At 38.1% G+C, this 16,753-nt stretch overlaps 1 protein-coding gene across 4 annotated transcripts in view; it reads right to left on the bottom strand.

Annotated features, from left to right (window-relative positions):
• FNDC3B (fibronectin type III domain containing 3B) overlaps positions 1–16,753 on the bottom strand; it is a gene marked incomplete at its 3' end in the record, with an annotated part of 350,833 nt that overhangs the window by 164,338 nt on the left and 169,742 nt on the right. For all 4 annotated transcript variants that reach the window (XM_081235889.1, XM_081235892.1, XM_081235891.1 and 1 more), the window contains exon 4: positions 264–340. In XM_081235889.1, the coding sequence (XP_081092015.1) occupies positions 264–340 (77 nt within the window). The remainder of the gene's footprint in view (positions 1–263; positions 341–16,753) is intronic.

Genomic DNA, 16,753 nt, shown 5'->3' with positions numbered 1-16,753 from the left:
TCAGAGGAAGGCAGCCTGGTAACCCTGCTGTGTTTCCCTCCCACTGACTTTCTGGCACATCAAGCGGCAAGATTCAGGAAGGACCATGTGGTGCCACACAAACAAAAATCAAAAACAAAAACAAAAACAGGAAAACAAGAAAACCCCACAACTCTAGCATTATCCTAACTAAATTAATCCTGGAATAAGGTTTTGAGGCCATATATTGTTTTGGAATAATGACAGTGCCCATAGTGAGCAGAGAAGTCTATTAAATGGTTTACCTGTGAAATATAACCTGGAGGCACGTGGATGGGAGGAATGGATCCATTGGGTGACATCATGGGAACTTCAGCAGGCCCTAAAAGAGGCAAGAGTAAGATGTTAACAACTGATGAAATATACATTATTCAAACTAATCACTGGTATTTTAAAATATTATCAAAACTGAAGAGAATCACTGACTATTTTCTCTTCAGTAATTGGTACCTCGTGCCTTAGACCTGAAATCACAAATGAAAAGGAATTCTCCAGCTGCATAAGTCAAGGGGGTGGGGGTGGGAGAACAGCTATGAGCATCTTTTTTTTTTTTTTTTTTTTTTAGTATTGTTTTTTGGCTGTGCTGGGTCTTCATTGCTGTGCGCAGGCTTTCTCTAGCTGCGGCGAGCGGGGGCTACTCTTCGTTGTGGTGCAGGGGTTTCTCATTGCGGTAGCTTCTCTTGTTGTGGAGCAAGGGCTCTAGGCACACGGGCTTCAGGAGTTGCAGCACGTGGGCTCAGTAGTTGAGGCACACGGGCTCTAGAGTGCACAGGGTTCAGAGGTTGTGGCGCTTGGGCTCAGTAGTTGTGGCTCGCAGGCTCTAGAGCACAGGCTCATTAGTTGTAGCACGGGGGCTTAGTTGCTCCACGGCATGTAGGATCTTCCCTAACCAGGGATCGAACCTGTGTCCCCAGCACTGGCAGGCGGATTCTCAACCACTGCACCACCAGGGAAGTCCCTATGAGCATCTTTATAAATATTTAATGATTACCAAAGCCTCAAGTTCCATAAATTAAGGCTGCTCAGTTAAGAGTAGTCTAACAAAGCAGGGCAAAAAGTTTCCTTTTTTCCCTTTAAAAGAATGTATTATCAATATATGCTTAAGTAACTAAATTTTTAATGAGTTTATCTCCTCTGGTTTAAAAAGCTCCTATAGAATTTGGGTTTATAATTTTCATTTCGATTATTATTTTCAATAAGTTACTGTAACATGCCATTAATTTGACATAGAAGAAACCTTTAAAATACTCCAAACCAACTGAATTTGACAAGTCTCTTATAAGGCAGGGGGTAAAAACAGATTATATTTTAAAACTAGACACTATTAGGAATACTCATACCAAATTTACTTGGATTATTTCAAAGTAAAGCATTCAATTAACAAGAGGTTAGTTTCAAAATAATAAATTCAACAAATGTTAATCGCATGTCTTAGGAAACAATGAAAGGCAAGGCAAAGCTCAGTTACCTAAGACATAGTTTGAGTTAATATTTAATTACAAGGAAACTGATTGTCATAACATCAAAATCAACTTCTGACACCCTTCCAAAGATCCTATGACTAAATGGTTTCCCTGGAAGTATAAGAACCTCAGGTCACTGGTTTTCAGTTTGACAGGTGGCTCCCCTATCTAGCAACCCATGTCCCAAATGTCAATCCAAAGCTGTGTTTCTAGTCTTGAGATGCGACTTCCTGGCTCCAAGTGCCCTGTGTTGTTTATTTGCTTTCTCCTGATGTGTGTTGTGCTGCCGGCAATGAAAATGGCTCTGCTGTAACAAAAACCAAGAAAAATACAACACTTTTCTTGGCAAAAGAAGACAGACCCTGCCACCCAGTGCTGCACTTACATATAAGCACAATGCATCTTTCACCTCACAGTTCAATCCAATGTTACAACTACTTCTCAGGAAAAGTGTGGAGGGACAGGGATGCTGGGGTGCCCATCAAGAGGTCTACAAGTATAGGAAAAACATATAGGAGAAGCGCAGAAAAGATCTGAGTATTCATGTAACATTCCACATGACTAGAGTCGCTGCAACTTCATGGACAATATGCCAAAGTACTAAACTATCTGATAATCTCTGAACTCATAAAAATTCCACAGTAGTCTCTCACATAGTAACACACTGGTAATCAGTTAAAGAAGAGGATGACAATGGCATAAGAATGGATAATTCCACGATCCCACTGTATTTTTTTTTGTTTGTTTTTGTTTTTTTGCGGTACACGGGCCTCTCACTGTTGTGGCCTCTCCCATTGCGGAGCACAGGCTCCGGACGCGCAGGCTCAGCGGCCATGGCTCACGGGCCCAGCCGCTCTGCGGCATGTGGGATCTTCCCAGACCGGGGCACGAACCCATGTCCCCTGCATCAGCAGGCGGACTCTCAACCACTGCGCCACCAGGGAAGCCCTTCCACTGTATTTTTAAGTATGATTCCAACTAATACATCCAGTAATCACTGAAGGTACTTTCCAAATTCATCTTCCAAATCCATCTTTCTCATCAGCTTTAGCATTTTTGCCACAGCCATTAAGACATTTAGGTATTTACTAAATATTTCTATTTGAATTGATTCACATAAAAATCATAGACAACTATTTCACTCTTAGCCTGAATACTGTCTTTGAAATCCAAGGGTCAATGCACTCAGCTCTATAAGCAGGCATTAAGAGCGTGGCCTCTGCCTGGTTTCATTTCCCACCTCACTATTCACACTGGTTGGGTGATGTTGGACAATTCACTTAGCCTTTCTATGCCTCACTTGTCAATAAGAATAATAATCCCTACCTCATAGATTTGGGTTTATAGACTAAATTCAATAATACATGTAAAAGCATTTAGGGCAGTGCATGGCATAGTAATCACTCATCAAAATGTTAGCGATCTTTACAATTTTTCTTTTTTTATTTATAGTTTTTTGTTTTTTCCTGTTCTTTCATTACAATTACATTTTACGCACTATTTTTTTAACAGTACATGTCCCTGTAACACATAGTCAACACGCATACTCTTTGTACAATACTGACTTACGAGGCAAACCTTCCTCATCAGATAAATATCAAATATTTCATAGTGCAGAGTGTGAACAGAAATGCTACCACTTCAATAAAGGATTACTTTTAATCACCAAAATGTATACCAGGCAAACAGTCTCTTAACCCCAGGCATGACCCCTAAAACTGTTAAAGTCATTTGTATAAAATGCTTTAAAGAATGTAGGACAAGTAAATGATTTACAGCCAGAAAATGTTTTCTTCCTGGCCTTGGTTTCGAAAGTAGCCAAATGACTTTAACATGCTTGTTCCCCCTTTCTCTTGTCACTGTCATCAAAACCCTTTCAAAAAGCCTTGCGAAATATACAGTAATGGTTTCTGAAACTCAGCTCTGCCCTAGAACCCTAAGGTTTCTCTCCCTTCTGAAATAAACCACTGCATACACAGGCATTCAGGAGTTTAAAAGCTAGGAAAATAAAATCCCTTTCACAATGGTGGTATGAGAAAAGTTATTGTCTCCCTAAATACTTATCTCCCAATCAGTGAGTTTACTGCCTCTGCTCAACAGTTTGTGTTTGAGAACCTCCTGATACTATTATGATTCTTCCCTAATTAAAACACAAACTTCTCTTCCTAAACTTTTAGGACTACTAGATTCCTTTTGATTTTTAATAGATAATCTCGTGACACAGAAGACTGAAAGGATATAGCCCTGAGAATATGTGGAAAATGGTTCTCTTCTTGTTCAAACCACCAACACCGGATATGTGAGAGGTAAAAAAGGCACACGATCTCCCCAAACTAACTTCCTTTCTGACTGTATTGGGAAATCATCGATCTATTAAACTTTTTGGAAAAAAACTTCTTAAATCTCTTAAGATATCTGGAACCCTCTTTATTAAACACTCTTGTTACATAAAGGTAGGTCTACACAAATATACATACACATAGATTAAATAATTTGAACATAAACATACACTTCCAAACTACTTCAGATTTTTTTTTTTTGAGAAACTAATTAAGAAGCTCAGCTAGAGACCACATGAACTCTTCCACAGACAGATGAAAGATGTCACACGTACAATTTCTAGAACTGGAACTAGAATGTTTGCTAAAACCCAAGTAATTCCATGAAAAAAATGCCTTGGGAAATCTGATCAATTTCAGGCTGTGACTTCAACAGTCAAGAATCCCTTCCCTTTTTTCTTTTTTTTTTAACATCTTTATTGGAGTTTAATTGCTTTACAATGTTGTGTTAGTTTCTGCTGTATAACAAAGTGAGTCAGCTATATGCATACATATATCCCCATATCCCCTCCCTCTCATCTCCCTCCCCACCCTCCCTATCCCACCCTTCTAGGTGGTCACAAAGCACCAAGCTGATCTCCCTATGCTATGGTGCTGCTTCCCACTAGCTATTTTACATTTGGTAGTGTATATAAGTCCATGCCACTCTCTCATTTCGTCCCAGCTTCCCCCTCCCCGTGTCCTCAAGTCCATTCTCTAAGTCTGCGTCTTTATCCCTGTCCTGCCCCTAGGTTCATGAGAACCATTTTTTTTCTAGATTCCATATATATGTGTTACCATATGGTATTTGTTTTTCTCTTTCTGACTTACTTCACTCTGTATGACAGACTCTAGGTCCATCCACCTCACTACAAATAACTCAATTTCGTTGCTTTTTATGGCTGAGTAATATTCCATTGTATATACGTGCCACATCTTCTTTATCCATTCATCTGTCGATGGACACTTAGGTTGCTTCCATCTCCTGGCTACTGTAAATAGTACTGCAATGAACATTCCCTTTTTTTCATTGAACAAGATGTGAGACACAAACAAGAACTATGATCAGTTTATAGTCATTAAAAAATTTAACTACAATATGCAAGTACATGGTCTAGCATCTTAAAAGTCTGCTAGCATTTGTTAATGAATTGATTTTTCATTTACTTACAGCAAACTGTGAACAAGAAAGGTTGGAGAGCAGCTTAATTATTCAACCAACAGTAATTCATGTAATGATCCTACAACTTTATTCTCACATCAAAGAGACTGAAGGAAAGTCCAGCAATGTTGTATTCCTAGGGACACATAGCTCATGGAGAGCTTCTAAGCCCCTGCCATGGCTGTACGACCATTCTGCTTCACTCTGTGCTTCTGCTCTGCTACCAGGGATCCCCCCAGAGCCCACACATGTAGATACCCCCTTAATCTGATACTATATTCAGAATATTCACCTGTCCTGGGAGAAGAGTTAACTAGACTGACTCGAGGAGAATGTACAAATGAGGTTTAGACATCTGAAAGTGGTGGAAAATGGGAATCTGGGGTATATATTATCATTTTAATTAGTCTCAGAAATAGATTAGCTATAAATAATTAATTATACCACAATTTTGACATTTTGAAATGGTATTTTTTATAAACTGAATATTCGCCAGTAGGTAAACAAGTAGTGAATAAGTAGAATGTTATGATTGTAATTGTCTAGAAACTGGTACTTGTGTGTCCAAATGGCTACTTTCAACAACAGCCATTAGTAGTAATAAATCACATTCTTAGCTTATTAACTTAAATATTATTTTGTTCAAAGAAGATGAAAGGGGTGGGGGGGGGAAGGATGTAAGAGGGCTGAGATCACAACACAAGATAAAGGAAAACTAATGAGAAAAATAAAGCAAAGGGAAAACACTGATGTGAAAAAATCCAATGAACCCTATTTAAAAAAAAAAAAGACACCTGAGTCTTTCTAAATAACCAAAAGATAATTTCTTGCTCGTTGAAGTAGTCATATGGATAAGGCCACAGCTAATAGGTAACCAGATAATTACGGTGAAAGCACTTATCAAAACAAATGGCCTAAATAAGAGTACACTTCAGGGCTTCCCGGGTGGTGCAGTGGTTAAGAATCCGCCTGCCAATGCAGGGGACACAGGTTCGAGCCCTGGTCCGGGAAGATCCCACATGCCGCAGAGCAACTAAGCCCATGTGCCATAACTACTGAGCCTGCGCTCTACAGCCCGTGAGCCACCTGAGCTCACGTGCCACAACTACTGAAGCCCGTGCTCTGCAACAAGAGAAGCCACCACAATGAGGAGCCTGCACACAGCAACGAAGACCCAACGCAGCCAAAAATAAATAAATAAATAAATAAAAGTACACTTGCGCTGTTTGCCAAGGGTCTAAGACTGAAAACAAAATGTGAGGTCTTCTGGTGAACTGTGTGAATGCCTAATAATGAACCTCCAGTTATTCATGGTGATTCAAGACATGTAGACGAGCGAGGAGATTATGTAGGCACTTTGGGGAACACTGATTTTTTTAAAGCTATTCAACACTAATTAATCCCACAAGAGAACTAAAAGGAATACAAAGGTAATAAAATAAAGCACAGGTTCTAACCTAAGCTTAAACTCTAGTGCAGTGGTTCTTAAACTTTAGTGTGCATCAAAATCATCCAGGGGGTTTCTGAAAATCCAGATTGCTAAACTCCACTTCCCATAGTTTCAGAATCAGAAGATTGGGGGTGGGTCTTAAGAGCTAGCATTTCTAACAAGTTCTCAGGTGATAACCTCTGACTTAGTAGGTTAAAAGACAATAAGCATACACAGCAAACATTACACTCAATGGTTAAGAAACTGAAAGCTTTCCCTCTAACATGAGGAACAAAACAAGGATGCCTACTTTCACCACCACTATTGACATTGTGCCAGAAGTCTTAGCTAGAACAACTGGGCAAAAAAAAGAAAAAGAAAAAGAAAAGGCATCCAAATTGGAAAGGAAGAAGTAAAATTATATTCACAGAAGACATAATCCTATATATAGAAAATCCCAAAGATTCCATAGACAAAAAACTATTAGAGCTGAAAAACGAATTCAGTAAATTTACAGGGTACAAGAGCAACGCATAAGTCAATTGTGTTTCTATGCACCAGCAATGAACAATCTGAAAAGGAAATTAAGAACACAATTCTATTTATGACAGTATCCAAAAGAATAAAATACCTAGGAAAAAATTTAATCAAGGGGGTGAAAGATTTATGCACTTAAATTACAATACACTGCTGAAAGAAATTAAAGAAGACCTAAATAAATGGAACTTAAGAACACCTAAACAAACACATGGAATGGAAGACTTAATATTGTTAAGATGGCAATACCGCTCAAAGCGATCTACTGAGTCAATGTAATCTCTACCAAAATTCCAACGGTCTTTTTGGCAGAAATGGAACAGCCAACCCTCAAATTCATATGAAATTGCAAGAGGCCCCAAACAGACAAAAAGAATCAACTTGGACCCCTACCTGACATCATATACAAAAATTAACTCATCATAGATCTAAATATAAAAGCTAAAACCATAAAACTCTTTTAGAAGAAAACATGGGTATATATTTCATGGGCATTTGTCAATGGATTCTTAAATGTGACACCAAAACCACAAGCAACAAAAGAAAAAAAAATAGAGTGGACTTCATAAAAATTAAAAACTTTTGTCCAAAGGACATTATTAACAAAGTGAAAAGACAACCTATAAAATAGGGAAAAAAAATTTACAAATTCGGTATCTGATAAGGAACTAGTATCCCAAATACATATATTGATAATTGTCACAACTCAACAAAAAGACAAACAACCTAATTTTTAAAACAGGTAAATGGTTTAAATAGACATTTTACCAAAGAAGATATACAAACAGCCAACAAACATATGAGAAGATGCTCACAACATCATTAGTCATTAGGGAAACACAAATCAAAACCACAATGAGGTACCACTTCACACCCCCTACAATGGCTATTCTCAGAAAAATGGAAAATAAGTGTTGGTGAGGATGTGGAAAAACTGGAACCCTTGTACAATTGCTGGTAGTGATGTAAAATGATACAGCTGTTGTGGAAAACAGTTTGGCTCTTCCTCAAAAAGTTAATCAGGAAAGTACCATATGACCCATCAATATCACTCCTAGGTATAATATACCCAGAAGGATTGAAAACTGGGACGCAAACAAATACATGTACACACACGTTCACAGCATCACTATTCACAATAGCCAAAAGGTGCATGCAAACAGCCAAAATGTCTATTTGGGGATGAATGGGTAAATACAATGTGACATAATACACACAGGGAATATTACTCAGCCGTAAAAAGAAATGAAGTACTGATATATGCTACAAGGTTAAAAACGTTATGCTAAGTGAAAGAAGCCAGACACAAAAGGTCATATATTGTGTGATTCCATGTATATGAAATATCCAGAATAAATAAATCAACAGAAATGAAACTCAGATTTGTGGTTTCCAAGGGCTGAGGGATGGGAGGGGTTTGGGAAGCAATTGCTTAATAGATGCAGGGTTTCCTTTTGGGGTGATGAAAATGTTTTAGAACTAGAAAGAAGTAGTGATTGCATAACACCATAAATATACTAAATTGCCAATGAATTAAAATAGTTAATTTTATCTAATTAATAATGTTAATAGTTAATGTTATGTGTATTTCACCTCAACAAAAATATTTTAAAAAATAATAATAATGAGCACATAACCAAAGAACTATAAGATAGTAAAACTGGGGTTACTAATAAACTACTAAAAAGCAACTGAACATAAACTTCCTAGAGCACATCTTCATTCCTCATACATTAATTTCTGGGAAGATGCTATTTCTAGACACTGTGTTATGCAAAATACCAGTAAGGTGCATTCTCTGTCCTCAAAGGACTCATAGTCTAATTACGGGGAACAGGTATATAAACAAACACACACAAGGATGCACTTCAGGCACTGTCTAAATTTAGCAAGATTTTAAATCATTACATCCTATGGACACATTAGTAATTACAGAAATAAGCTGTTAGAAGGCCCTTAGGATTTAGTAGAGGGCTCACTGTTTTACAACTAAAGAAACTGAGGCCCAGAAGCAAACTGAGAAGCTCGCAGGTGATGGAACAACAGGGTCTAGAAGTCAGTTTTTCTAGTTTTCAGCCCAATGTGGTTTCCTTCAGGAGTAAGTTTTGTTGTTTCTTAAAATGCTGCTGCAAAGTCATTTTCTCTCAGGGTGTAATTTTCACTTAGAGCCAGGTATAGATGGCACATTTCTCTGGCTCAGATATATTGGTCTCTCCAAACTGTAACTACTTCTTCCCAAAGGCATCCTGCCAGAAAGGAAGCAAACTGGGAAGAGCAGAATCTGAGCAGTGCAAAGAACAAAAGCTTTGGAGCTAGTGAGGCCTGGGTTTGAATGTGAGCTCTACCACTTTCTAGCATGACCTTGGGCTAGTTACTTAAACTCTGACTGATCAGCACTTTTCTGACCTACAAAAAAGGATGACAAGAGCTCATTTCAAGGGTTGTTCTGAGGACTGGAAGTTGTAATAATGCATATAGTGTCCAGCACAGTACCTTGTCAAATAATGGTATTTAAAAAACAACTGTAACATTGTGCCACGAAGAAAAATACTGTATGAACAAAGAGGTTAATAGAGACCAAGCATTTATCAGAGAGACAAATGAAGAGTTATATGCTTTCTCAAATGAGCAAGTCAGTTGTCTTGTCCTTCACATTTTTTCCCTCTAAAAATGTGTTTCCATCTTGTAGCTTCAAAATAATATTCTCCTTTTAAAAATATAAAGCATTCAAGATATATGAATTATGATTTAAAAACAAGGAACAAATTGTTAAAAAAGGAAAAGATGGCTGCTTTCCCATAGTCGTCTACTTTCCCATGTCTAATACTAGCCCTCTACCTCTCCCAAAACCACCTGTTATCTTTTCCTAATTTCTAGGAAACCTTAGAAAATTGGGTATGCCTAACTTTCTGAATGTCTGGACAACTCTAAATCAAAGGATCAGCCCTTGTTTTCTGAAAGTCAATCCTCTGCATCTCTCTGACATTGGCTTTATTACAAGAATTTCTAGTCTGGCTCAGCTATTGTCCTTAAAAGTAGCAAGTGACCGTAACAACAAATTGCCCAGTGATGACTAAAATATTCCTGTTGAAGTCTTCCTGAAGTAAACCACTACACCAAGAAGCAAAACTGAGCTGCTGATAGAACTCATAAATAATGGGTCACCACCATCTTATCATTTAACCATTTCAAAACACAAGGAGGTGCGCTACTTTAGTTAAATGTTTTACGACTTTTGAAATGCAAGTCTTTTCTTTCCAAATATTCCTCTTCGAACTTGTTCTGCTACTTAGCTGTTATAAGGGCATCAGGAGTAGAGAAAGAGTTTAATTCTCACATAAGACTAAACTTCATCAATCCCAATTTTCCTTAATTTCAATAAAACTGAGATATCTACCCACTTTATCAAGTTGTCTTTAGGCTTAAATGTTAATAAAATCTGTATACTTACTGAGTGATTATAGAGTGCTTTTCTTATATTAGTTAATATTTTATTGCATTCAATTCAATAAACATTTATTGTACAAGATGCTGTAAGGTATTAAAAGCCACACAGAAGATTCTACAACAGAAACGTTACTAACAAACTACTACGTAAATAAGCAGCAACTGTTTTATTAGTGGCCAAGAGCTCTGGAGCTGGACAAAAAAAATCATCCACAGAGTGGGTAGGTAGCAGGAGCATATTTAACACTTCCAGTGACTGGCGGTGAATGGTAAAGCAAGTCGGTGAATCCATTCACAACAGGCACGATGGCTAACAGTTTTAAAAAGAACTTGATTTAAATTCAGGCCTACAGAAATACAAGCTCTAAGACTGTCAAAGACATTAGGTACCATAAGAGAGGCCAGTGATACAGCCTTCGACGCCTGATTTTAGAGCTCTTGGTTGTTGCTTTGTTCAGTTCAACAAACCTTTGCTGAACCCGGTCTAGTTGCCAGACCCGGCACAGGATGCCAAGGACACAATGACATTGAAGAGAACAAGCATTTCTGCTCTTAATTACGGAGAGAATGGCATGCAGAATGAGTAATGCACAGGTGCATAGGGTGAGGGGCAGAGGGGGAAACCCAGCTTTGTGTCCTGCTTTGGGCCTGAGGTTTCTGCGACAGACACTGCGTATCTCGGCGTGGAGTCAGGCACATAGTCCAGACATCTCAAGCAGCGTGAGCATTTGGTAAGAGTCTAGTCTAGCAATAGAAGTGATTAAACAATTAGGTAGGAGGCCTATGAAAAATGGTTCCAAAAGTTCATCTTTGGAAAAAACAAAACACAAGCCAGTGAGTTCACAGATCCAGCCTGATGTTGAAGCTGGACCTCCCTAGGTCTCAGGGCCCTGCTCTTCATGTTAAAATTTATCACCCTCTCCAAATTTGGACCATAGCTTAACCAGTCCACAAATGAAAAACATTCAGTGTCACCCTTCCAGTTAAACTTATCTAAATGAACACTAAGACTCAGTCCGTCTTTGTTTGATTTTTAATGTCAGGTTTTAATGGCAGATAATCCATGGATTTGCTTATTTATACTGAAACTAGGACCTTATAAACTTCAAAGCTCTGAGGAATGATACAAATACAACTCAATAATACTGAGAATGAGCTTCTGATATTTTACCAAAAAAAGTCCCTGCAAATATTAGCAGCAAAATTAAAATCAAGTCATCAAAAGGGCATTCACTTCAAAGCCTTTTAAAGCAAATCTTTCCTAGCATGCTTTCTCTATGCCCATCAAGGGCATCAGAGAGAGCCCCTCACACTTTCTTATACAGGGTAATGAGGACTGTTTTGCCAACTACTGGCATTAACTAATCACAAATTCAAGAGGAAGTTGTCCAAAAAACTGAGTCAGAATGGGTGAGCATAACTTCCGTGGAACCCTCCAAGATAGTCTTGTCGAGGGTAAAAATTTATTAGAGCAGAGTATTTTAATTTCATTTTAAATGTCCTGAGATAAAACTGGTATTTTTAAGAAATAAGCCTATTAATTTTGTAGAGAAAAATATCAGAAAGAAAAATTATTCATTAAAAGGCAATGGCAGAGACAGCAACTAAGCACCGTGCCAGGAGGACTGCGGCAGAACTTACTCACTGTGGCACTGAGTTATTTTAAAAGGGTTGCCTTCGTTCTCTCACGAGCTTTCTCTGCTCTCGGAAAGGGTTATGAAAGGGAACAGGGATGAATAAAACCCTGTCTACTACTCTTCTCCAGACCTCAACTCCCACCCCGTTTGGCTGCCCCACAAGCCTGTTTTCTCCCGGGAAGGAAAGAACAGCAAACAAAAGATAGGACAGCAAATAGATATTTTCATACCGACTCTGTGAAGAACTCAGGGGCAAATGTGCACTTCCTAAATAAAATAATCTGGGCTCCTCTTTACAACTCCAAGGTCATGCTGCAGAGGAGCAAGTTTGAAAATAGTACTGAAATGATTAACCCGAGAACAATATGTAATTGCATTCCTCTCAAGATCTGTCTTACATTATTCATCTGTTAGAAATGAAAGACTATTAAAACATCACGCACCTGAAAGCTGAATTACAGAAATAATAAGGTACAGCTTTACCAACATATCATTATACAATATATTGGGGGAGTTCAATTATCCATTGCTCTGATGAGGTTTACAAAGCCAACCACAGAGGATACCTTGTAATTGCCCTCAAGGCTGGCTCTTCCGCTCCCTGCCCTCCCACCATGAGCATGCTTCCCATAAAGGAAAGGCATTTTATTGACAACATCCCAACATGGTTTACTACCTTGGTTCTTTTAACTCATGCACCTCAAAAAAACAAAGGTAAGAGAAAAATGTCTGGGATCCATGGCATAGAACTGCTAAAGAAAACCTACAGTTATTATGGAAATGGAAAAAAAATAATCCAAATGTTCCATAGAACAGAAATCAGTTTATCTACCTGATGCCATTTTTCCTCCAACTATAAGGTTATTCTTTTCACTCACTCACAATCACACAGTGTCAGCTTGGAAGCTGCTTCTCAACAGAAGACCAGCAATCTTCTGAAATTAATTTAATATTACAAAAATGTTTTGATTGCTAAAAAAAATTCTCTAAATTGTCCAGCAGTTCAGACCTAATAATGGGCTTTGAGAAGACTAACTCAGTTTATAGTTCTAATCTCTGCCTTACCTAAACCATGTAGAGGAGACCAAGAGAGTAAGTGAGAGTTCCTATAGACCAGCCACGTTTACACAGCTTGTTGCTTTACTCTTTTTTGTTTGTATGTGAAAAACAAAGGGCAGGCTGAGACTGACAGTAAACAACAACTACAAATAGGTTAGACTCTCCCATTTGAAGTCTGATCAAAGGTAGTCAGTAAACACCTCCAAGTAACTGCAGGAAGGTTGGATCACCCTGGCCAGTTATTTTCTCGGCTATAAAAATGAGCTGACACAGTTACTGTTTGAGGGGCAGACAACTGCTTTATGGCATAGATGCTTTCTCATCCTGGCACACTGGTTCAACAGAAACAAAAAATTTTACTAAGCAGGCTACAAATTCACTTTCAAGTATCAACCCTCCATTTACAAAGGGGACTGAGACAAATGAAATTGGAGGGTCTAAGCTTGGGGAATACGTTACCAGAAAGATCTCCTAGTTGATTAACTGCTGTTTCTCCCTCGCTTAAAAAAAAAAAGCAAGCTTTTCAAGAGAATGATAAATTTTAAAGTCACCCCATCCAGACAACTACCAGCCAGTCAGGAATATCCAAGACTAGACCATACTGGGATAGGTAAAAAATGGAAAATGCAAAATTATCAATATATTCAATGAAAAAAAAATCAAAACAGTAATTTCACTTATACTACCATCAGTGGTTAAACAACATAACCAAAACCAGTATACACAATATACAAACATGAGCAACTACTAAATCCCTTCAAGGCAAAACATTCATATTAACACCGCTTCCAGTCCAGACATCCCTATCATATTAAACTGTGAGCATCAGAAGCTGTGAATATTTTTCAACTCCTTATCTCCATCACTGCCTTTGAGAAACCGTTGTGTTTTGTGACTTCTCTTCCCTCTGACATCACCTGTGAAATAATCCCCATGTGCACATGGCCTGAAGTCCATACCTTAAGCCTCATACTTACCAAGTGATCACTTTCACTTTTAGAAGAGTAAAACAGTGTCAAAATATTTGATTAAAAATTTCCTGGTCACAGATATGAGGTCAGGTCTGTTAGGTAATGTGTTGCTAGAACAAAGTGAAGATCTGATAATAAAGAGAAAGAAAGGTTTGCAGCAGCAAGATGACATTCTCTTTGAAAAGAGAGGAGGAACTAGACATATACTGAATATGCAAGAAGGAAAAAGAAAAAAAACAAAACATAGAAGGAGGAAGTAATCTGGTGGACTGGGGAGAAAACCTCAAACCAGGCAGAAAAATCACACCCAGAAAATATATGGCCCCAATCAATCTCTACTGAATTGTTTTCCAATTCAGTGTGATACATTAAAAGGTCTGTGGTGAGAGCACACGCATGATATTCAAAATAGCAACTCAAAAAAAGCATCACAGAAATCTAGAGGCTGGTCAATGATCCATTTCAGCTTTCAAGTGGTATTTTTAAAAACTCTTCCCTTCAACCTACCCTATGGAAACCAACTGAAGCTCAGCGGAGATATGGGATCCAATCCACAAGGCCTTGGGTAAGTCACTTAACTGTGCATGTTAATAACTGCCTCAAATGCAATGTAAAAGAAAAGGAACATGATGATTTCCATGCTTCCTTCTAGAGCAGTAGCATTGGTGTCATTTAGGCCTATGCTTGCAGATTCTAGAAAAGAGCTATTAGTTGACAATCTCTAAAATCCTTCCAGCTGTGAGCCTCAAATGTGAGTTACATTAGAATCTCTGGGGCCTTTTGAAAATGTAGATTTCCAGGACCTCTGGAACCTGCTTTCTTTCACAGGCTGACCAGCTCTCCCTTCCTTACCCCTCAACTATACACCCCATTGATTTTGATGTAGATGTTCTATGGATCAGTCAGAGGAATAATGACCTAGAAAGAACGCAATAAAATAAATAAAAGGGCGAAAAAAATAATCACATTCAAGATCCCTGCCTGAAGCACATCTCATTTGTACTTACTTTAAGCCAAATTAGCTGAGTCTTAATTTCAGCACAATGCTTGAAAGTGAAGAGGGAAAAGAGACAGCCAAGTTCCATAAATTTTATCCAATTGATGGGTATTTAATTAAATATATATCAACAAAGATGACTATAATTTGGCTAAAAACAGTCCTCCAGCTTTAGTCATAATAAAGCTACTATTATTATACTTCCATGGCAACAACAAAATAATCACAGAATTTTATATAATATAAAATAACAAGCATTCTATTAAGCAGTCTATACAAGTATTACATTTATTTATATGATTACAGGACATCAGTGACAGTTTAATATGAAACTCTATGCATCTAAAAATAAACAAACAGGGAGAACATTTGATAAAATCTTTGTAACTCTTTTTAGTTGACAGCCAAGATCACAGAATCAAAATTCCCTTAGGGGTGGCAACCATCTTAAAGGTCATTCAGTCCAATTCCCTACTTAAGGCTTGAACTGCTGATCAAAATCTCTAGCAAGTGGCCAGAATATTTCAAGCAATACAGAGTTCACCTTCTGAAAATGCAGCAAATTCCATTTTTTAGGAATCTTAATTGAGAATGGGTTTTCCCTTTTAATAAGCAGAAATCTGAATTCTATTCCTAAGAGTCATAGAGACTAAATGTAATCTCAATCCCATAAAACAATACTTCAGATACTTGGAGAGTTAAATCTCATCAGGCCTCCTCCTAAAGACAAAACTACTTGGGATTTCTTTACCCTCTCCTTCTTTGTCATAGCTTCTAACTGCATCCCCATTGGTCATCCTAACAATCTACCTTGTCTATAGCCCTTTTAAAACTTCTTAGATTCTCAAATCATCACACTAGGGACGTCCCCGGTGGTCCAGTGGTTAAGAACCCACCTTCATATGCAGGGGACGCGGGTTTGATCCCTGGTCGGGAACTAAGTCCCACGTGCCGCGGGGCAACTAGGCCCACACACCACAACTACTGAGCCCACATGCTCTAGAGCCCGTGCGCCACAACTAGAGAGCCCGTATGCCGCAACTAAGACCTGACACAGCCAAATAAATAAATACTTTTAAAAATAAAATAAAAACATTACACTTCATCACTCTGTAAGCACAAGGTATGGAGAATCATCACTGGCCTGGTCTATTCACAGTCGAGCTCAGACAGAAATAAGACCACTGGCCTCTCCTCCACACCAAGGCCAGCTGACCAATGAGGATGAATCCCTGAGTGCTCCATGCCTTTAGTGACCCATGGGCCTCTGCAGTTGAGAACTCAACCCACTGCAGGCATTTGGCAAAGCCCAAACAACAGGGAACTGCTAAGTTCAAACCTGAGAGAGATCATGATTTCACTGTTTTTGCATTCTGGATTATACTAGGTTATTGAGATCATTGGTATCAGAATCAGCACTATAGTCATTACTTAAATATGTATATCTTCACATTTACATGCTATGAGTAACTTTTATGTGATATTATATGAAATCATTTAGACACTATAGTTTATACGTTTTTAGGTGTATGTGAGTGTATTGTCAAATGAAATCATAATATAAAGTTCACTTCATATGAAGTAATCTCATTATCATTAACCCAAAGGTTTTTGTAACAGAATAGTTAGGCATTAAATGACATGTCTGATAATCAAGATACTTTCTCGTTTTCAATCTCAACTTTTGCAAATGTGTCAGTGGCAAAATTTCTACA

This window comes from Mesoplodon bidens (assembly GCF_964165515.1).
Source record: "Mesoplodon bidens genome assembly, chromosome: 5".
In the NCBI taxonomy this organism is placed as follows: Eukaryota; Metazoa; Chordata; class Mammalia; order Artiodactyla; family Ziphiidae; genus Mesoplodon; species Mesoplodon bidens.
Note: the sequence above shows the minus strand (reverse complement) of the source record. Positions and strands in the feature narration are given on the sequence as shown.